This window comes from Mus musculus, chromosome 11 (assembly GCF_000001635.26).
Source record: "Mus musculus strain C57BL/6J chromosome 11, GRCm38.p6 C57BL/6J".
Taxonomy (NCBI): Eukaryota; Metazoa; Chordata; class Mammalia; order Rodentia; family Muridae; genus Mus; species Mus musculus.
This window is the reverse complement of record NC_000077.6, coordinates 120,700,534-120,721,345: the sequence shown is the minus strand read 5'-3', so window position 1 is coordinate 120,721,345 and position 20,812 is coordinate 120,700,534. Positions and strand designations below refer to the sequence as shown.

Genomic DNA, 20,812 nt, shown 5'->3' with positions numbered 1-20,812 from the left:
CGGTGTAGCTCAGGTTGGCGACGCCACAGAAATGGATGCGCCGGGGCGGCCGAGACTGATGCTTAACAGGGACACCAGCCCACCCTGCAGCCGAGAAACCCTCGTGTCTACGACCCACTACAGAGGTGGCCTTCCTAGTTGCCTGAGAGCAATCAGAGTGACCCAGTAGTCATTTTCGCGGTTGGGGCAACTGGTGCAGAAAGGAACTGGACGAGAATTTATCACCAAGTACAAAAGTTCTGTATTTCCACCCTGCCATTGGGGAGTCTGCTTCCTCCCACCGCTGTCCTGTCCTGTTTGTGGTTCTGGGACCGGGTTGTCTGAGCGCGATCCTGTATGCTTCATCGCGCCTATGCTAACGGTGAACTGTGGATGAAGTCCCTTGGACCGGCAGGTGTGCCGCTGAGCACCGATGTTGACAGAACCCTGCCCTGCAACTGCAGCTGATGCTTTTTGGACCCCGGGCCTGCCCTTGAGAATGGGATGCAGCATTTCTACCCTCGCTGGGCGCTTCGGTTCTCCCGCTTCCCTTCATTTAGGGGGACTCAAGGCTCTCAGAGGGGACCCCTGCACGTAAGCCAAGACAGCGTTTTGCAGGAAGCTTGCCCTCTGGGCCTCTTCGTCCCGGATACGGGAGATTTCTGCCTCTTTGAGCCGCAGCTTCTCTCGGAGAGATGCGTTCTCACTCTCTCTGTCCAACAGCGCCTCCCGGTGTTCACTCCCGATCACTGCAAGAGAGAGACTCAATAAGGAGGGGGTAGTAGGTGTCTTGCCTTCCTGCAGCCATGAGGTGGTGCGGCACACCTTTAATAATAATAGCTCTTGGAAGGCAGAGGCAGGCAGATCTGAGTTCGAAGGCCAGCCTGGTCTACAGAGTGAGTTATAGGGCAGCCAGGGCTACACAGAGAAACCCTGTCTCAAAAAGGGGGGGGGGGGGGGCTGGGTCTTTAGAAAGGAAATTCCCCCACTTTTACCCCCGCCAAACTCAGCTGCCCAGGTGACATGTGCTAACCTTTCATTTGACGCTCCAGGGCTGCCACCTTCTCTCTCAGCGCCTCCTGGGCCACCAGGTCAGCCTGCATACGGCCCATCTGTTCCTGCAGCTCTACTCTGACCCTGGCCACTTCGGCCACTTTTTCTTGGTCTTTGTTGATCAGCTCCTGGGATGGGGTTGGGGAGGGTGAGATCATGGCCTGGATGCAAACTCCTGGTGTCTGTGCCCCTTGATGCCAGGCTACCTGTTGCAGCTCCTCCAGACGCCGCTGCTGCCCCTCCATCTGCAGGTTCAGCTGGCTGACCCGTGCCTGGGACTCGGCTACCATCTGCTTCTGCTGCACGCAGGTGCCCTGAGCCTCGTCCCTTGCCTGTGCCAACAGCCGGATCTTTTCCTCCAGATGAGCAAGGCGGTGTTGCTGTGGGTGTGGGAATTGTTGCTACACATGAAGGACTCCCAGTCTGAGCTCAAGACTGGAGGGACAGATATGGTCTGCCAGTGGACTGGCCACCTCTCTGCAGGGATCGAGGACAGGGCTGCATGGTGCCATACAATTACTAGTAATAAACTCATCCTGCATCCAGAAGCGTCTCCCACTGAACTCCTGGCCCTTGAGTCGACTCTATGTCAGCTCTACTAACTCATTTCTAGCCTTCCTCTTGACTGTGAAGTATTGGAAGCACCACAGCCCCAATGGCTCCTGGAATCTCTCCGAATTCCAGGCCTGAGGCCCACAGCCCCAGTCTGGCCCTCGTACTATGGTCGGCCCTGCCTACCTGTGGCCCATGCTCACCTCCTCCAAGCGGGCCTGGTTCCTGGCTTTGATGAGCTCCTCCTCAGCTTGGCCACGCTCGCTGAGCACTGCAGCCTTCATGCGGCTCAGCTCCTGCATGGCAGATGGCTGTCACTAGCCCATCCTCCAGACCCCCTACACACACACACACACACACACACACACACACACACACACACACTGACCCAGGGCTCCTTCCAGGCTACCGAGCAGCCAGGCTGGGGAAACTTCTCCACAAGTCTCCTCAGAACCACACAGACATTCCTTGCTCAGGCCCGAATGTCACTTTTAGTCCCTGACCTTTTAGGGACACTCATGGGTGGATCCTCACATTGAGACCTAGCAAGGCTGAGACTATGGGATGTCCTAGGGTACTAAGGCCATGAATACCATGCTGCACTGCACCCAGGGTCTGAGTGGCCTCACCTCCTCCAGAGACAGCCGCAGGGCCTCTAGTCTCTGAACCCTCTCCTGCATGGCCCTCTCACTCTCCTCCAGGTGACGAGTCATATGATCCACCTGTCCGAGTGAGGGAGTCAGGGCTAGCCGACACCAGTTCCCCTGGCACTCACCCCATGGAATCCCTACTCAGGATGTAGGGTATCACTTGGCAAAGGCCTGCCCTGAGGGTCCTAGTGGGCACCAAGGACAGAGGCTCTGACTGGGGAGCACAAACAGCAAGTCCACCGCTGCCTGAACTATGGGTACCTACAACTGCGGCCTCACCACCTCGAGGTCTGCCGGCCAGGGGCATGCACTGGGAGTACTGCGCCACACAGGGCCAGTCTGCAGGCCCCAAGTGGAGGCAGGAGCGCCAAGGGCATCTATAAGACAGCACCTCCTTGGAGTGTAGCTTTTCCAAGTCTTCCATGTTCTGTTTGGCTCTCCTCTTCTCCACATCCAAGCGCTCTGGAGGCCCAGTGGGGAAGGGCTGTGAATCTGCTCTGAAGGCGTCTTGTCCCTGGAGCTCCTTGACCCCTTAGTGCCAAGCCCGTCCATGCTTACCCTCAGCCTGAATAGCACGGATCTTCAACTCGGCCGACGTGTTAGTCAGCTCCTGCTTGGTCAGAAACAGCTGCTCCTGCTGTGACCTCGCCTTCCGCTCCAACTCATCCACCTGAGCAGCAGGCAACACTAGAGGAAGCTTCACCCAGCCCTGCTACACCACCCTGGGCTCTCTGGGTAGCTGGCTCTATCCCCATTTTGGCCATACCTCTCACACCCGTGCCCCTCATACCTGGCTTCTAAGCAGCAGGTTCTTTTCGCTGGCAGCAGACAGGTCCCTGAGTAACTTGGACTCCCGATCTGCAGCTTCCTGGGAGAGAAGGGCAAGGGTTAGGCCGCTGTCATACACTTCCGTCCACCAACCAATGCAACACAATGCACCTGCCGCTCCAGCTTGCGTTCCTTCTCATGTCTTTGGGACAGGCTCTGCCGTTCCTGGTCTCCGGCGACCAGCAGTTCCCCCAGGTCCCGGACCTTCTGTTCTGACAGAGCCAGAGCAGCCTCTGTCATCTGCAGTCTACAAAGAGGAAGCTCACTCTCAGTCCAGCTCCATCAAGAACGCCACCTGCTTGGCAAAGGTCTTCTGCTCTCACTCCTATCAAGCCTCTAGTCAAATCCCAGGAAGCACTGTCCCTCCCTCCTCTGCCTTACTTGGCTTTGAGAGCATTGATGATGGACTGCCTCTCGTTGAGGGCTTCCTGAAGCTGCCCAACCCGTACTGCTGATGCCCTGTGGACAGAGAAGCGGTTCTAGGAAATCTAAATCCCGGGGCAACCACGTGGCTTTCCTCAGCCTCGGCGGCAATTGTTGTTCTCCACACCATCCCGGGTTCACCAGGTCCAGAGCCAAGCACTCCACATCTGCCACTAACTGCCAGCCAACTTGCTTGAAAGCAATGACCTTGTTCTCAGGCCTGTTAACACACAGGGCTCAGGGGAGGTGAAGCCAGGCACCAAGACACAGGTACCCAAGCTGAGCTGTGGTCCTGCTTCCTGCAGCTCCAGAGCTCACTCACCGGCTATCTCTGGCCATCTCTTCTCGTTGCTTGTCTATTGTCTCCATCAAATCCAGAAACTGGGGACAAAGTCAGTCAAACGCCATTAGAAGCAGAGCCTACCCTGGTCAGGGACAGGACCTGCATCGACACAGTCCTGGTGCAAGGGACTCAGTTGTCTTGACCTCACTACATTCAGAGGGAGGGTGGACAGACAGAGCGAGGCCTGAAAGTTAGGACTCCTGTTGGCTCTCAGCTCTGAGGTGACGTCAGCATATAGGATGTGGGCCAGGAGGCCACCTCGGCCCTGTCTAGTCTTGTCTCAGAGGCCTGGAGGATAGATATACCACAAGGAGAAGGCAGCCAGCCCAGGGCTAGTGAGAGCACTCACCTGCTTGGACTTCTCCTCCTGGAGGTGTTGAACTTCCTTGCTAAGGATCTTGGTGCGTGCTTGGTTCTCCCGAAAGGCAGTGAGTCGGTCCTGGTTGTGGTCCATGGCTTGCTCTGTCAGAAAGTGTCATGTTATCTGCTGGGCTCAATATTAGGGTCAATGGCTAACCCAGTCCTGTGCTGCCTGTGTCTGGAAGTTGGTCATTGGGGAGCCCAGAACTGCAACACACCCACAGCACATCAGAAACCCCTGTCCAGTTCCCCTCAGGTGAAGCACTTCAGTGCGTCAAGGCAGGATCAGGCTGTACAGGGTCTTGGGATGCCCTGGTATCTTTTGCACATATGGGGAATTTGCTGTACTACCCACAAAAGATGGACATTTCCTGGATCATCTGCCCCCACAAAAAGGGCAAGGGGTATATGACTTTAAGAGCTGGTGCTATCTTCTGAAAAGACGGACACCTCTGGGTCCCATAGGCTCCTGAGGCAGGGGGATTATGTGGTCAAAGCCAACCTGGGCTACATAGCAAGGCTATCTTTCACACACACACAAAAGAAGCTCGAATATAAAACAATTATAAGGACTGAGTCCACAAAGACACAGGGCTGGGAACAAGACATTGGAGATGACAGAAGATTCAGGAACAGCCAGTAAGGAGGCAGTGACTCTCCAGCAGGAAGTACGAAAAAGGCTGGTATCCAGGACCCCAGTCCTGAAAGCCCAGGCTTTAGAGGGTGACACCATGTGATAAATTTCTGAGCCTGAGGCCAAGATATCATTTATAAGGACTTGAAATTCATAGGCAGAAGTGAAAGTGAATTCTGACATAAATCAGCACAGCCCTGGCACCCCTACCACATTTACTTTCTACACAGCATGTGTACACACACACACACACACACACACACACACACAGGGGAGGAGCTGGGGAAAGTACCAAGAAGCCTCCCTAGCTGAGTTTCTGCCCACCTGATGGCTGTCAGAGCCTTAGGCTGTTACCTGTGAAGTCTGCACTCCTGGCTGCATGTGTGCTAAGGTATCAGTGAACATATGTAAGCACCAAGAAAGCTGCCTACCTTCAGCTGCTTCCCCTTGACCTAGGCTAGCAACTTGTATCCTGAGCCACCATGCCTTAAGCCCTGAACCATACCCTTCTGTGATTGATGGGCTCCTGTTAAAGGGCTTCATGCCTTGCTCCGACTTGTAAGAAGCTAGCAGCCCTGGGTGCCCATACCCACGGCTCTCAGGATGTCACCAGGGATGTTGTTCCCAGCCAGGTCCAGCTTCCACAGGGTTCTGTTGCTGGGGAGACAGTTCACCAGAGCCCGGCCCCCCAGGAGGCCAATGTTATTCCAGCGCAGGTCTGGAAGGAAACCTGCTGTCATTCAGTTGTATGGAAGGCTGGCCCAGCAGAGGATACTTTCTCTGGTGCTTCACTGCCCGTGGTGGCTGCCAGTATAGCCAGGAGCCCAGGCTAACCTCTCCATCACCAGAGGGACAGGGTGCAACTTAATACAGCCCAATGGACCTAGGTCTCACGGGCGTACAGCAGAATTCAGGAGACCTCACCCAGCTGTTGGAGGGTGGTGTTGCCCTTCAGGGCCAGGGCCAGTTCCTCTGCTCCCTTGTGACTGATCTGGTTGTTTCGGAGGTCCAGCTGCCGCAGGGCACTATTGGCTGCCAGACCCCCACAGAAGGTGGCAAAGGCATCTTCCCACGTGCCAAGGTTGTTCCACTCCAGCGTGAGGCTACAGGAAGGGTGGACACGTGTTTTTGGCTCAGCAGAACACTCCTCCCATGGAGCCCAGGGCATGTGGAAGGCCAGGATTAACCAGGTTATTCACTACTCATGGGGGCAGAACCTTGGTAGGTAGTGGGAAGTGAGCTGGTTACAGGACCCTAGGCCACACAGGGAGGAAAACGTGAGGTGCAGGCGAGGCCTACCTACCTCTGAATAGACTTGTTCTGTCGAAGGAGCTTTCCCAGAGCCTCAGCTCCTGTAGCTCGGAGGTTGTTGCCCTACAAAAGGAACACCCTGGCCAGTCAGTTCTTGTTACCCTGGCTCTGGATACCACATTTGAACCACAGAGACTCCAGGTGGTGGGAGAGGCTAGGAGATAGCTCTAGGCAACGTTGTGGTGGCCAGATCCTAGTTTTCCTGACTTTAGCAGCATCCCAAGCCCGCTCACCTTTAGATCCAGATGCTGCACACTGGTGTTGGCACACAGCCCTTGGAACAGCAGTGTGGACCCTGTGTAAAGATAGTTGGAAGAGAGGGCTGTCACTGGAGCTGGCGCTGCTACTCAGTGACATCAGAGCTGCTACTCAGACAGTGGTACCACTGTTCTGGCTTGCCGTAAGGCCACGTCAGAAACAGTTTTTGAGCTTGCCAGACCTTATCTTTCTCAAGCCGGCATGGGGAACCGTGAAAGCTGGGAACATTAAGGCTTCTCTATTACAGTGACACTGACCTCTGTTCCCAGGTTTTGGAAAAGGTGCAGGAAGAGAGGAGAGAGCAGAGAGGCCTGGACACGCAAAGACTTTCCTGCTCACAGACACCCGCTCTGAGGCTAGCCCCGAGGAAAAGTGTTTGATTGAACCCAACTCTGACGTTTCAGGTGCGGAGGCCACTGGCTTCACCTTCTTCACTCAGCATGCAGTCGCTGAGGACAAGCTCCTTCAACAGCGTCTCCTTATGCAGCAGCTTGCCGAGGGCCCTGCAGGTCTCCACCGTCAGGCTCTGAGTAGTCAGGTCCAGTCCGCCCTTCGGAAGCTGGTGCAGTTGCTGCAGAACAGCCTCCTGGGGCTCAGCCCCACTCTCCTCGCAGAGGCGGTTGTAGGAGCGCCGGAACTCCTCCATGTCCCCGAATGCTGACGGAGCCTCGCAAGCATGCCCCTGGAGACAGGATACACATTAGCTTGCTAGGCCGAAGGCTGGGAGCCCCTTTCCCTAGGGCGTGTACGCGGAGATGAGCTGAGCTGGCCCTATATAAGGGGAGGCCTAGAAATGTGGAATAGAAAGGAGGTTGGAATGGCTCGAGGAAGGGGTTTGGAGATAGAGTTGGAGCGCAGCAGAACACTGGCCTAGAAGAGCAAGTATACGCGTTGCACATACCCTAGTCTGGCCCTGTGGCCCCCAGCCCGCCCTCGCGACGTAGCCTCGGGTCGCTGGTGTGGCAGGACGCGGTTCCTCGCGCCTCAGTATCCAGGAAGAGTGTGGTGCGCCGGGAAGGATAGGAACTACATCTCCCAGGAGGCATTGCGGAAGGCATGGCTATTGGTAGACCAATGAAAGTGAAAGGCGGGCTTGAGCTGGAACTCAAGTCCCGGCTTGGGGAACGCTTGGATGATTGGCTGCTGGGATTGGAGGCGGGACCTCAGGGTCGCGTTCCACGTTCATTGGTTGGGATGTGGGAGGGTTCCGGAGAGTGCACATCGAGACTGTGGCCATGGAGGGAAACAGTGGCTTCCGGAAGGTGAGGCCTCTGGAATAGTGGCAGGCACACTCGGGCGTTGCGGATCCCCGCGAGACAGTCGTGCATGCTCGAAGTCAGCCTTATCGATGTGTTACCGTGTCTTTGGTGGGGGCCTGGCAGCAGGGTGGGAGCAGCCCGCGCGCTCTGCGGCTGGACTGAGCGGGTCTGTAGATTAACAAGCTGGACGACCAGTGGCACATCCAGGCTGGCTACAAGGGGTCTTCTCGGGAGGGACCACAGGGCCTTTTTCCAACTCGGCCGATGGGAGTGCGCGAGGCACACTGATGCGAGCCTCCACTGCTCGGGCCGAGGCCATCTCTCAGTGACAGGTTTGGGAGGACTCGCCCACGTGCGGGAAACTTAAGCAGAGGCGCTCCATTCTACGATGAGTGGTGCCACCTGAGGGGTCGGCTCTTGGCATCAGGCCAGCGCGCGCCCTGTGCAGAGTTCAGCCTGGCCTCCGCACTCCGTTCAGTACTTGAGTAGAGTTTTGGGGGCTTTGACCGTGACCGGAGTTGTGATAGTTCACTGAACTATGGGGAGTGGGCTGTCTCAGGAAAGAGTGACAGGAAGGGAGGGGCTTACATTTCAGGCTGTGGCCTTCTGGCCAGGAACAGGAGTTTGAGGTGCCACGGGTTTACCCTAATCCTACCCTCCAGCAGTCACATCCACACTTCCATGAAACAGCCTGCGTAGCTGTAGTCCAGCCCTGGCTCTGACATGGGCTTCTGCCCAGGTGCTGTCTGTCAGTCTGCTGTTGGGGTTCGTGGGACTGGGGCCCTCTGGTAGCGAGCGGGGACGGGGGGGGGGGGACCAGCAGGTGGCGCTGCTCTCACGTAGTCGTTCATGGACCCTCCTGGCCCAACTAACAAGTTCACCTGTGCCTGTGTCCATTTCCACCCGTGCCCCTCTGCAGCGAGTGGGTATCAAGGCTTCTCTGTGGCTGACGCTCGTGAATCCAAACTCACCTTTCTTTGTAGGCCATCCACTTCGAGGGTCGTGGGTGCCTGTCGCTGCCTACCTTTTGCCTTTCCCTGGTCGTTCCCCATTCTGTTCTGGACTAGGCAAACTTGAGTGGTCTCGGCTTCACACACTGCACAGATGCTCGGGGGCTCCTCATGGCTCACCTTTGGTGCTCTCACGGGATTCCTAGGCCTCTGGATTCTCCCTCTCATCTCCACCTCACAAACTACCACCAACCTTTCAGTTCTCAAGCCATTCCAGATGCCTGGCCAATCTGCCGCCACCACCTGGTACTCATCATTACAGCTAGGTTTCTCCAGACCTAGTCTACAAGGGTCTTCCCCAAACTAGTGCTGTCTCTCCACTCACAACTAGAACCAACTTCCGACTTCTTGCCAAAGAAAGCTCAAGGGTTCTTGGTTATACGTCCACCCAGCCCTCCAGCCACAGCCCGGCTTAACATGCTGGGTGTCCTGTGTGTGTGTGGCAGTAGATCCAAGCCAGGACTGCCAAAGGGGCCAGCATTCCTCAAGGCTGCCCGCCACCGCCCCCTCCCCAATCTGCTGGCACATTAGCTCCCTGCAGTAAAGGTGCAGCACTGCCCCTCAGCTCCCAGAATTGGAGGTGACATCACTGGGGACCCCCACTACATCCTCCCCTCCAAGCATAGCTGGCTTCATCCTCTCAACATAGGAAATGGCCCCAGGATAGCAGTTTCCAGCTGGGAAGTCACAACCATGCTCCATTCAGAACTGATACTTGGGAGGGGGCGGAGGGGGGTGACAATGACAGACAGCCTTGTGAGGAATGGCACTGACTCTGCCCTCCTTCTAGGAACTGGTGAGCAGACTACTCCATTTGCACTTCAGGGATTGCAAGACCAAAGGTTTGGGGCACCAGTGGGGTGGGGAATATGTGGGGCACAGGGAGGGAGGCTGTCCTATGACACCACCACCCTCCCCCTTCCCTCCAGTCAGCGGGGATGCACTGCAGCTCATGGCGGAGTTCCTGAGGATCTTCGTACTAGGTGAGCCAAGGGTTCCCACAACACCAGAAAGATGACAATTTCTTGTTTGGTTTGTCAGTAAACTAAGGTTTTTCTCAGCTACAATCAAGCCTAAGTCCTGTCCCTGAAACACTCAAGAGCCACCTAGGCCCCCTCTGAGGGCTGACAATGGGTGCAGGGGACCTAACAAGGGCAGGGTTAGAGCTGCCCCGCTTTCCCCAGCTCACTTCATGACATTCCACCAGAGGCTGCTGTCCGTGGGGTCTGGCAGGCCCAGGCAGAAGACCTGGATGTTGTGGAAGTGGATCAGCTGGAGAAAGTGCTCCCTCAGCTGGTATGTGGGATGCAGGTGGGGCAGTCTGCAGCTCTCCAGAATGGTGCCTGTGTGGTCACTTTGAGCCCGTTTCTCCTCCATAGCTCCTGGACTTCTAGAGTTCCCTCCTGTGGCCTGCAAGGTCTAGTGAATCCACACCAGCATCAACTCCTGAGCTCTCCAGCTTCAGGAGGATGGGAAGATCCCAGCAGCTGTTACCTCCAAGAGTCCTTGCAAGACAGGTGCAGGGAAAGGTGAACCAGCCTGCCTCCAGACACAGCCCTCCTCCCGCCCCCAGCAGCCTTGCATTATAAATAAACCAGCTGCTGGCAGTGCCTCCTTCTTGCCACCCTACATCAAAGCTGCTGTGTAGCCTTTTAACCACCTGACCCCCACCCCCAGGATGCCTCCCTGAGCTGTAAATTTGTTCTTACAAAGCAACATCAATAAATCAACACCATCTCTCTGAGGCCTGCTTTCTCTTTGCCATTAATCACCCAAAGTCTAGTTGCTTCAAAGCCTGAGCCCCGTGCTCCCTTCCATCCATCTCAGTGGGACGAATGCAGAGCTCTCAGAAAGGACAGGATAACAAACAGCATGTGTGCACATGCTGCAGTAAAACTGGAGCCTTCACACATGTGGCAGGATCTGCCACAGGCCACAGCAACTGCCACTTGTAGGCAATGGAGTCCAAGAATGTTTCGGTGAACCGGTAAGGGCCTGCTGGTAGAGGCGGGGACCGGGCTACACAACGTGAGAAGACCTGCTGCCTGCGCCAGTCTGCAGAAAGGTTCTCCTTTAATCCTGCCCAGCCTGATCGCAGGCTGCCTATAGGTAAGGGCCAGGCTGTGCCCTCAGAGAGGCATAGCTGTGGGGCCTTCCTGGAAGCCCGCCCAGTCTAGGCTTGAGCCCTCTGATGATCATCAGGCCTCGGCAGGCCAATTCTCAGAAAACATGCTGGGTGTCTGGCTAGGTGGTGGTGGCACACGCCTTTAATCCCAACACTCAGCAGGCAGAGGCAGCCAGATCTCTGTGAGTTCAAGGACAGTCTGATCTGCTTAAGTGAGTCCAGGACAGCCAGGGCTCTGTTACACACAGAAATCCTGTCTCAAAAAAACAAAACAAAATAAGCAATCATGTGGGGTGATTTGCTACCTGCTACACATAGTACCCCTGTAGGTCTTCAGAGTCCCTTACTGGAGCTTGTCAAGAGTCCAGTGTGGAAACACCGTGGTACGCTCAGGAGTTAGGAGCAGGCTACCCAGTACTGAGGACCATGTGAGTGCGGGTGGGAGATCAATCAGGAAAGGCATATAATATGAAGAGACAACTCTCACAGGGCCTAGAACAGATTTGAGGGCAATCTCTGAAGGCAATGGCTAGCCTGGATTGAGCTGGGTAGAGAGCTGCTCCTGAGTGCCTGCAACCCCCAAACACCCCACCCCCACACACAGGGTAAGTTTCTGGGTTCGTCCCAAGCACTGAGGAGAGGGTGGGAAATGAAAGACCTTCAGGAAGGAGCTGGCTGATGGGACACAGGACTCCAACCAGCTTAGGTGCTAGAACTGGACCTGCAGTCCTCAACTGAAGGCATGGAGAAAGGGTTACCAGAACACCCCAGGCCAGACAGTCAAAGGTGGCTCTGTGGTAAGCAAGCACCTGAGTCCTCCTCTTCTGGCTGTATGCCAAAAGCGTGATGTGGCCCCAGGTTGCAGGTAATTTGCAAAGGAGACTTCCTCCTACACTTCTGTCCAATCTATAAAGGGGCTAAAGAGGTCAGATATAAATGAAAAGAAGCTAGCCTGCCCAGGGTTCTGGCCTCAGGCCCTTCAGAGATACCCCAGCTTTTTAAAAAACAGTAACACCCTGTGGTCCAGCCAAACTCCCAGGGTTCTTTGGGAAGCAGTGGATGAGAGAGCTCGAGGGAGGCCTGAGGGCCTTTTCTGCAGAAAAGAAACTCAGCTTTGAGAGAAGCGCGACTCTTTATTCCTGCTCGGGGTGGGTGGGGGTAGGGTCCTGTGGCTGGTGATAGGCATCTCCAGGCTGGTAGCTCTCACCTCTTGCTGGCTGTGATGCAAACACAAGAATAATCACAAACCCCTGAGTTCCTGCCCAGCCACCCTGCCCCACCCAGCTAGTCCATGGCAGGCAGGCAGGCAGGCACCTGGCAGCTTCAGCCACTTGGGTACTTTGCCCAGGCTTCTCTTCACAGGCTGGGCTGTCCCTTGGATGGGCTCTGGGGGCCCCAGTGCCCCATCCTCAGCGATTGGCTCAGACTCCAGGGATACAGGGTCAGGGGCTGGCAGCAGAGGTGGGGACCCGGAAGCCCGGGACATACACCTAGAGGTGAGAGGCCAAGGCCAGGTGGTGGGCACAGCCTTGGAGGGGCTCCCAACCCCTCATGAACTTACCTGGCCACCAGCACATCAGCTGTAGATGGGGAGACGGTGTGTTCTAGCAGCCCAGGTTCCAGATAGAGACCTTCAGAAGCCAGAGCCTACCCTCAGCCACAGATGAGACCTGCACTTGCACCCACATGCTGCCAGTGGTGTGCTAGGCAGGTGCTCCGCACCAGGGAGGTGGGTCCTGGGCTGCAGCCCCCCAACCCACTTAGGTACCTCAGAGTGAACACCTTCTAAGGTTCTTGCTTCGGGCATCAGAGAAAGCAGGATTCAGGGAGGGTCCTGCTGGCCTCACTCACCTGTTGGTTCTTCAGCTCCAAAGTGCACAAGCGCAGCAGGGAAGAGGTTTGCCTACAAGGAGGGCAGGAAGCAGGGAGGCTCAGAGGGCCAGACAGGCAGGCAGTGTTCAGCAGGTTCCGGTCTCCCAGAGGCAAGTCTACCCTTTCCTCTAGCACTCCACCCATCATGGACCACAGCAGAGCACCAGTTGGGAACCCCACTTCTCATGTGAGAACTGTGTCCTTCAGTCCCACTGCCCAGCTATAGCACCAGCAAACTGTCAATGTCAGTTTATGACTGAGGAGACATAAGGCTGTTGTGGGCAGGGGTGTCTGGGTCTCCCAGACTGATACTGTCTAGGGACAGAAGTGGGAGAGAGACCTGTCCCATGGACACACAACCCCTCCCTCTGCTTATGCAAGCAAGCAAACAAACAAACAAACAACCCACCCACAGTGAGGGGGCTGTGGGTAGAAGTGTCTCTAAGGTTAGGAATTTAAGCAGAGCCACTTGCAGACAGGAGTGTCCTAGGAGAACAGGCCCGGGCACGCGGCAAAGGGGCCGGCTCTCAGAATCAAGCTGCTTTAGAGATGCCATGAGCGAGAGATGCTTCCTTGTGAGATACACCAGTGCAGGCAGAGTTGTTAACACTAAGAAGGAAGCCAGAGCCAGGACCAGCCCAAGCTCCTCCTGTCCCCCCCAGACAAGGATAGCCAGTGCTTTGAAAACACACCTGAATGCCTGGGATCAAAGGCTCCTAAGCCACACCTACCCAAAACCACACCAGCCCCAAATCTGCGGGTGCTCTGCTGTCCTGCGGCCCACCTAGCCAAAGAGAGCAGAGGGTGTGGGGTTTTGTGCAGGGACTGGTCCTACTTTCTTGGGCAAGGTATGGGGTGGGAGCATGAAGCAGACAAGGTTGCTTCTCCTCTGATGCCACTGGACACAAGGCTTTGAGGCTCCCTTACAGCCCAGGGTTGTAGAGGTCAGAGAGGCCCGAGCATCACACATCTGAATGTTTTTCTTTTTCAGAGGTTGTGCCCAAGGGAGCTGGGGGCTGGGGCTGGGGCTGGGGCTGGGGCTAGGGCTGGGGCTGGGGCTGGGGCTGGGGCTGGGGCTCGCTGACGTGGCCAAAAGCTGAGGGCAGCCAGGAGTCTGGCAGGACCTAGGAAGGGGCTGCAGCTGCAGGCTGAGGGCATTCTTTCCGTGCGGCTCCAGGCTCCTGTGAGTGCCACAGGCTGGAGGGGTGGGCGGGGTGGGTGGGGTTGGGGGGGATGTTAAAAGATTAATAAGAGCAAGCTTCAAAGGCCAGGCCTAGGAACGCTGAAACCTCAGCCTCCAGCCGGCAACAGAGGGACACAAACAAGGGCGGTGAATGCTTTGAAACGCAATTGTGAGGTCTGCGATCAAAGCAGCATGGGAAGAGGCCTGTGGGGTGGGCGGGGGCTGCTCTAGTGCCCCTGGGAGGGTGCCTGTGGGGTGGGCGGGGGCTGCTCTAGTGCCCCTGGGAGGGCGCCTGTAGGGTGGGGGTGGGGCTGCCCCAGTTCCCCTGGGAGGGTGCCTGTGGGGTGGGCGGGGGAGGGGGGCTGCCCCAGTGCCCCTGGGAGGAGGCCAGAAGGCAGCCAGGGATCCAAGCAAGGACATGGGAGGACAGTACTAGGGCCTTCCTTGGCCCATAATGGCTCACCTCCCACCATAATGGCTTACTTAGCCTTTCGAGTAGCCAGAGCCACCTTCTATACTCCTGCCGGCAACTGGGTGGTGTTCATATGTAGCCTGTGGCACACTCTTTCTAGCACCTCTGGGAGCCTGGCTGGCATGCCCACAAGGTCTTGTCTGTTGTCTACCACCACCAGTCAAGGGGGCTACCTTGGGAAGTGACTGAGAGGCAGCTGCCATGTGGCAGCTCCAAGGCTAGACCCTTCCTTACCAAGCAGTGCCTGGGGAGCTCAGATGAGGTCAGGGAGAACCCAGAACACCATGAGAGGCAAGGCCAGCTGTGGGTTGTGTCCCCAGCCCCAGATGGAGGAGAGTTGAGGGCAGGGGATTGCTAACATCAAGGTTAATCAGTTTTCAGAGGAGGCTGTACCTTAATATGAACCTAAGCATGAGCTTCTCTCTTGCATCTCCCTCTCCAATTGTGGAGCCCCTATTGCTCAGTCACCTGGGACAGTAAGAGCTTCTGCCCTCTTCAGCAGCAATGGCACAGCCCAGCAATGGTGTTCAACTCCCAAAGGCAAGGCTGCCTGCCACCTTCTAGGACCAAACGATCTTCTAAGAGTCCAAGGCTGCCTTTTGTGGGCCTTTGAATTCTTTGAAGCTGCCTGCCTGCTCTAAGCAAATACCAGGCATTGCCAGGACCAAGCCTGTCCAAGGGAGAGCGAGCTACACTCCATCGGCAGGGGACAGGGAAGTCCCCTTTCCCTCCAGGCTGAGCCGCACCTGACTCAGCTGGATATGAGGCACACTCTGCCATTGTTCTGTTCTGTCATCAGCAGAGTCCAGGGCCTACCTCACTCCTTACCTCTTTCTCTCAACTTGAAGATAAGATACCCTGAGCTTGGGGCAGGAAGTCAGGAAAGTACGGGGAAGGAATCCTCTTCTACAAAGGGGTCTTCTAGGCACCTAGGACCAGCTTGTCCTCGGGAACTCAGCCTTCATTCAGTGCCTGACAGAAGCTGAAACCCTTGCCCACTTGCTTGAGGTCCCAATGGAACAAGGAAAGGTGCACAGAAGACCACGCCAATCAATAAATGAGATTCTACCCTCTGCTTACTGCACAGCCCCCCACTGGGCCACCCTGCCCCACACGGGAGCTGACACCGGCTGGGATGCCGGGCTGGAACCCACTCTCCCTACCCCTACCACAGACAAACAGAAAAAGCAGTGAACACACTTGACCGCCTGACCACCAGGTTCAAGCTACACCCCTCCCCTTAGGCTCCCAGGACCACTTAGAGCCCAGGGGGAGGAATGAGGGTTGCAACTGATCAGCAATTCCCAGAATACACCTACGGGGCATGGAAGGCAAGACCTCGCCAAGCTTCAGAAAGCACAGCAGGCCAGGTGGGGCTGGGCATAGGACCATAGGCTTTTCCCTGCCTTGCCCTTCTTCCTTCCCTATGGCACCAACAAAATACTACTCATCTCCTAAACCTTGAGCAAGGGGGTGGCTGGGGACAGCGGGGGGCCTAGGGCTCAGGCCCAGAAAATTCACAGTGCAGGTGGGGCTCTGCACCCTACCTCTCTGTGGTTTAGTTCTCCCTGCCCCCATGCCCTCCGAAAGCCCCTGCTCTCCTGGGCTACTGGCATCCCACATAGTCTAATGTAGACCACCCCTGGGCAGCAGAGCCCAGCCCTGCCAAAGACAGAGCTGTGAACGCTGCAGCTTCAAGGGCTGCTGCCTGCTCACCTACGGGAGGGGAGCGGGCTTCTTTCCCTCAGCAGCAGGAAGGGATGCCACCCCTTGGGAGGCCCCGTGGCTCCAGACAGAGCTGACAGATGAAAGGAGACGGCTGCTGGTAGCAGGGGCAGAGTGTCACCAGGAATCAGGCAGAGGCGGGTGAGAGGCACACTGGGGCTTGGGGAGGGGGCATGTGAACCCAGACTAGGGGAGGGGCCTGGGCACTGGCCTCAATCCCAAAGCATCTTACAGATTCAGTGTTTATCAACACACTGGCCAGGGAGGTAGGGAGGGGCAGAGATGAAGAAAGAGAGCTGGCGCCTGGAGGTTCATAAGCCAAGAAGGGGATCATGGGGTCACAGGCCTGCTCTGGGACACCTCCTTGCTTTCCCTTACAGCAGAGCCATGTGGCTGCACTTCCCTAAATGTACAGTCCCTGGTGAGCTTCCAGCTTGTTCCTTGCCCTGTCTCACCCCAATGGTGGCAGTTCTAGGCAGCCAGTGGAGCCTGTCACCCCCAACCCAGACTTTTGTAGAGGCCTTCAGGCACCTCTGTTGTTAATTAAAATATCTAAAGACTTTGAAAAGGAAACCATTAGACTAGAGGGACTAAGGAGGTCCCAGATGCTGGGGGGGGGGGGGGGAATGGGAAGACAAGGCATTCATTCCAATTGGCTCTGCAGGGTGCAGGGTCAAGTAGTGTCTGCCTCTGGAGGCCCCGTGGAAAAGCCTGGGGCCAACTACACACTCCTACCTGAGACAGGCAGGAGATCTAGGGAAAGAGGCAGAGATGACAGCTAAAGGCAGCTAAGGACCCCGGGAGACCCCAGCCCTCCTGAGGCCTGGTACCACTCCTAGACCAGGCTGCCAAGGCCTCTTCCTCACCCAGAGGCTAAGGAGCTGGTGTCATACAGCAGCCCAGGGGCCAGGACCTCCAGACGGCCCCAGCTGAGGACAGCAGGCCAGCTAGTTGGGCAGGCCCATCCCCACCCCGGGGCCAGGCAGGAAGCGGAGGAGGCTGGAAAGCCCTGTCAGAAACAACTTCAGAGGCGCACTGCTCCCTCTGAATTCACCGGCTCTAAAAGGCTTTATTACCCACCACAGCGCCTGCCAGGGCACTCCTTCCCAACCCAACCGCAGCATGGCGCCCTGCCCTCCCAGTACAGTCAGCCCAGCAACGCCCTCCCGTGAGGAAAGCAGTACCTGAAAGAGAGTCAGCGTGTGGTCATCCAGGACCATTTTGGGTGGAGCGATGACTGTGGAGAGAGGGGGCTGTCTTTTAGGACACTGGTAGGCCCCATGTGTCAGGGCAGACAGACCTCAGTAGGACTTGTGAATCACATCTCAGGTCACAGGCTGTCCACCCACCTCTGCTGCTCACAGGGGTCCTCGTCACCCTGGTGACAACCCTGTTCCTGGATCCAGTCCCCCTTGCAGCTTGAGTCACAGGGTGAGACTGGGAAAAAGGCCAAACTGGGGAGCTGGGCACTGATATCAGCTCCCTGCAAGGGACCCAGGATTGGAGAGCTAGACAACTTGGCTCCTAGAGCAAAAGCTATCTTAAATCCCATCCCAGAGAGAAGGTCACACTTTGCAGACTAAAACGAGGGAAAAAGGGTCGTGCCAGATGGAGGCAGGGCCAGCTGAGGAACAGAGACTTACATAGGTAAAAGGAGAGCTCGGGGTTCCCCAGGTGGCTCCTAACAAAGTCTCGAAGATCCCCCACTGTGGAGAAAGGGGAACACCACTCATTGTTCAAGGTCCTGCTGGGAACCTAGGGACAATGAGCGCCAAAGGTATCCCCAGCAATGCAGGCTCAGCAGCCACCCTGTTGGTGGTAGATGCTAAGCCCTGGATGTGAGGACTCCGTAGTGCATCCCACTATCCTACATGTTCAGCGAGGTGGGAACCACAGTACAGACCACTTCTAGGATCCCCATCCTGATGCAAGCGAGGCCTGCCTAATGACAGCATCCCTGGTCCCTCTTGAGGACCCAACTCCTCAACCTGAACCCTGCCAGGATAGGAACCCCTCAGGCCTAGAACTATTTCATCTTCACTGTCTTAAAACAGACCACCAGGGGCTGGAGAGATGGCTCAGTGGTTAAGAGCGCCGACTGCTCTTCCAGAGGTCCTGAGTTCAATTCCTAGCAACCATATGGTGGCTCACAACCATCTGTAATGGGATCTGGCGTGTCTGAAGACAGCTACATTATTCACATACATGAAATAAATAAATAAATCTAAAAAAAAAAATTTAAAAACAGACCACCAGGTGGGCATGGTGGCGCATGCCTTCAATCCCAGCACTCGGGAGGCAGAGGAGGCGGATTTCTGAGTTCGAGGCTAGCCTGGTCTACAGAGTGAGTTCCAGGAGAGCCAGGGCTACACGAGAAACCCTATCTGGAAAACCCAAAAAAAAAAAAAAAAAAAAAAAAAAAAGGAAACAAACAAAAAACCAGACCACCAAGGTCTGCTCCATCTCTGGTGGCTTTGATGGCTCCTTCTCAGAGGCTTTCCTACCTACTTGTGTCCCAAACACTCAGACTCACGAGCTCTGGGGACAGGACTGAGTCCTCTGAGAAGCAGTCCAAGTCCTGAACTGGACCCAGAGGACCCAAAAATGCTGCAACCTCAGAGCCACCTGCATGTCACATGGCGAGGATGGCAGCCTGCCACTACCCCATTTTCTAAGCTCCAAGGGCAGGAACTACAGTCCTGTGGTGTAGAACACCCAACAGGGCACAGTAGCCCTCCCAGGTACTGCAGGCACTCACCTGTCTCACTGGGGCGGAAGAAGCCCTGCAGGATGTAGCGGTCAGGGAATAGGACCCGCAGAGCCACCTGTGGAGGAGCAAGTGAGAGAGAAGTCAGAGCTACACTCAGCACAAGGAGGGGTCTCCCTGCTCTGTTCCTACTCCAGGAATTGTCAGCTACCCCAGGCCTGGTTTTCCCTGTCCTCCTAAATAAATACATCTGAGCTACAAGAAGGAGTCAAGGGGCTGGAGAGATGGTTCAGTGGTTAAGAGCATTGACTGCTCTTCCAAAAGTCCTGAGTTCAAATCCCAGCAACCACATGATGGGCTCACAACCACCTGTAATGAGATATGACACCCTCTATTGGTGTGTCTGAAGACAGCTACAGTGTACTGACATATAATAATAAATAAATCTTAAAAAAAAAAGAAGAAGATGAAGAAGAAGAAGGAGTCAAGAGCCCAGAACGTGTGCACCCTAAAAGCTCATATAGGAGTGTGTATGCGGCACACTCCTGTAACTCGCCTGTCAGGAAGTCACAGTCATCTCTGCCTATAAAGTACATTTGAAGCCAGCCTGGATTACATGAGCCCCTGTCTAAATGAACGAACGAATGAACAAACGGATGGACTAGTGAACGAATATAACATCCTGTGTATGTTTTCCAATCTGCTCTGTTGACTGGGTGTGGTGCTGTAGACTTGAAATCCAATGCTCAGGAGGTGGAGACAGAACACTAAGTTCTGAGCCCACCAAACAATAACAACAAAGCAAACAAATAAGGGTTTTTTCCATCCTAGGGTCAGTGGCAAAGCAGCACTTGCCTAGTGCAGCAGACAAAGCCAAATTCAATTCAGTACCCAGGCCTACCATGACACCTGCTCAGCCAAGGAGAAGGTCCCATGTGGTGGTGCTACGTGAGCCTGGGGCTGCCTAATCTATGAACTGACTTAACTACCTGTGTGGATGTCACAGTCACTTTCTGGACTTAAGAAAGCCATTGCTGACCTTTGGGTAACGTTCCAGTTTCTCCTTCATCTGAGCCTCCCTGAAAGCCTTGGTCACCAGGGGGGCTTCTTCCAGACGCTTCCTGTGGTGAAGAGAGCCAGGTCCCAGTCTCAGCGGAAAAGCTGCTTACTCTGGAGCCCAAAACCCAACTGCGCCCCCTCCAAGGCCCTAAGGGCTTTTCTCCCCCTAGGAGGGGAGGACAGTAGGAAGGTACCAGGGTGAAGCCACAGAGGAAAGCCACTGAGATGACCAGATGACCACAGGGCCAGGGGCACCCACCGCTCACTCTTGAGCTGGGCCAAGCGTCTCCTCACATCATCCACAGTCACCTCAAAGAACTCGTCAGGCACCTCTGCCGGCCAGGGCTGTAGCAAGTCCTCTAGGTCAGGGTGGTACACCACAGGATCTCGGTCAACGGGCTGTGAACAGACGAATTCAGCTGAAATGGCTTCAGCATGGATGTGCACGTGCATGTACATGTGTCCCCACAGCTGGAATAGCCATGAAGACTCCAATCCAGCAAACTATCTCACAACCAGACGGCCAGAGTAGGGCTTAAGACGGTAGTACTTAGAAGCGCCTTGGTGTGGAGAAGCTCAGCCCTCTGTGGGCGTCAGTGCTGCCCATGGGCACTCAACTTCAGGGCAGCCCCAAAGTGTCCTAACACACTTCTTGCCTCAGTGGAAGAACCTCAAGTCCAGGAAGTCAACTTGGGGAGCTGCACCCCTGTTCCTGGAGGCCACGTCAGGGGTTCCAGAAAGGAGAAACAGTGGAAGCCACCAAATTAGAGTGTTGGCAAAAACCCCAGTCAGCTGCCCCTACTGCCCTCTCACAGTCACAGCCCCAAAGCCAGGCTGACTCCACCTCTCCCTCCCTGGGGAGCAAGCTGGCCTTCCCTCTGCCCACCCAGGGACAGAGGAAGGGACAGCGTCACTCCTAATTGGCATCAATGGCAATGAAAATTACAAGGCAGACCCAGTCCATTTGCGGTACCCAGGAGGGAGGGATACCTCCTCTGTGCTGGGGCCA

General features: G+C 55.8%; 3 protein-coding genes across 38 annotated transcripts in view; 1 reads left to right on the top strand and 2 right to left on the bottom strand.

Annotated features, from left to right (window-relative positions):
* Positions 1–217: 217 nt before the first annotated feature.
* Positions 218–7,458, bottom strand: Lrrc45 (leucine rich repeat containing 45). 19 transcript variants are annotated; one of them, XR_003949410.1, is made up of 18 exons: positions 7,293–7,452; positions 6,818–7,073; positions 6,367–6,428; positions 6,126–6,196; positions 5,747–5,925; positions 5,412–5,540; positions 4,178–4,290; positions 3,808–3,866; positions 3,444–3,705; positions 3,174–3,309; positions 3,025–3,102; positions 2,793–2,904; positions 2,626–2,696; positions 2,214–2,306; positions 1,788–1,880; positions 1,239–1,412; positions 1,013–1,160; positions 218–728 (listed from the first exon to the last, which is right to left on the bottom strand). XR_003949410.1 is itself a non-coding variant. In XM_030245914.1 (18 exons), the coding sequence occupies exons 7-18, from the start codon at positions 4,280–4,282 to the stop codon at positions 532–534; spliced, it is 1,344 nt and encodes a 447-aa protein (XP_030101774.1). In that variant the 5' UTR covers positions 4,283–4,290; positions 5,412–5,540; positions 5,747–5,925; positions 6,126–6,196; positions 6,367–6,428; positions 6,649–7,178; positions 7,293–7,449; the 3' UTR covers positions 218–531. The 19 variants fall into 19 exon arrangements, 9 of the variants coding, with proteins under 9 accessions (XP_030101774.1, XP_006533198.1, NP_705773.2 ...); XM_030245914.1 differs by having other exon boundaries at positions 3,444–3,521; positions 6,649–7,178; positions 7,293–7,449; XM_006533135.4 differs by having other exon boundaries at positions 3,444–3,521; positions 6,818–7,178; positions 7,293–7,446.
* Cenpx (centromere protein X) lies at positions 7,451–10,405 on the top strand. Of its 10 annotated transcripts, none has more exons than NM_001347612.1 (6): positions 7,538–7,653; positions 8,634–8,906; positions 9,451–9,502; positions 9,590–9,643; positions 9,868–9,956; positions 10,040–10,405. In NM_001347612.1, exons 2-6 carry the CDS (start codon positions 8,772–8,774, stop codon positions 10,052–10,054), a joined length of 345 nt encoding a protein of 114 aa, NP_001334541.1. In that variant the 5' UTR covers positions 7,538–7,653; positions 8,634–8,771; the 3' UTR covers positions 10,055–10,405. The 10 variants fall into 10 exon arrangements, with proteins under 10 accessions (XP_006532792.3, XP_011247155.2, XP_011247152.2 ...); XM_011248849.3 differs by having other exon boundaries at positions 7,567–7,653; positions 9,845–9,956; positions 10,040–10,404; XM_006532729.3 differs by lacking the exon at positions 8,634–8,906 and having other exon boundaries at positions 7,451–7,653; positions 9,451–9,456; positions 10,040–10,404.
* A 1,493-nt stretch (positions 10,406–11,898) lies between these two features.
* The window catches only part of Aspscr1 (alveolar soft part sarcoma chromosome region, candidate 1 (human)), a 36,475-nt gene continuing 27,561 nt past the window's right edge, over positions 11,899–20,812 (bottom strand). For 5 of the 9 annotated variants that reach the window (NM_026877.2, XM_006534086.4, NM_001363056.1 and 2 more), the window contains 9 exons: positions 20,063–20,202; positions 19,784–19,865; positions 18,796–18,862; positions 17,681–17,743; positions 17,222–17,274; positions 12,637–12,688; positions 12,347–12,416; positions 12,100–12,275; positions 11,899–12,002 (listed from right to left, as the gene is read on the bottom strand). In NM_026877.2, the coding sequence (NP_081153.1) occupies positions 11,989–12,002; positions 12,100–12,275; positions 12,347–12,416; positions 12,637–12,688; positions 17,222–17,274; positions 17,681–17,743; positions 18,796–18,862; positions 19,784–19,865; positions 20,063–20,202 (717 nt within the window). In that variant the 3' untranslated portion in view covers positions 11,899–11,988. The remainder of the gene's footprint in view (positions 12,003–12,099; positions 12,276–12,346; positions 12,417–12,636; positions 12,689–17,221; positions 17,275–17,680; positions 17,744–18,795; positions 18,863–19,783; positions 19,866–20,062; positions 20,203–20,812) is intronic. The other 4 variants (NM_001363055.1, XM_030246265.1, XM_030246266.1 and 1 more) reach the window with 1 other exon arrangement.

What these genes read in the sequence shown, in the direction of transcription:
- Lrrc45 (XM_006533135.4), bottom strand. Translation starts at nt 7,037, where the DNA reads ATGGAGGAGTTCCGGCGCTCCTACAACCGCCTCTGCGAGGAGAGTGGG. An exon ending in TGACATCCTGAGAGCCGTGG is followed by an intron (nt 4,291 to 5,411) that starts GTATGGGCACCC and finishes ACTTTCTGACAG; the next exon opens with AGCAAGCCATGGACCACAAC. An exon ending in AGGAGGAGAAGTCCAAGCAG is followed by an intron (nt 3,867 to 4,177) that starts GTGAGTGCTCTC and finishes CTTTGTCCCCAG; the next exon opens with TTTCTGGATTTGATGGAGAC.
- Cenpx (XM_011248849.3), top strand. Translation starts at nt 8,772, where the DNA reads ATGGCTCACCTTTGGTGCTCTCACGGGATTCCTAGGCCTCTGGATTCT. An exon ending in CAGGGATTGCAAGACCAAAG is followed by an intron (nt 9,503 to 9,589) that starts GTTTGGGGCACC and finishes CCTTCCCTCCAG; the next exon opens with TCAGCGGGGATGCACTGCAG. An exon ending in AGAAAGTGCTCCCTCAGCTG is followed by an intron (nt 9,957 to 10,039) that starts GTATGTGGGATG and finishes TCTCCTCCATAG; the next exon opens with CTCCTGGACTTCTAGAGTTC.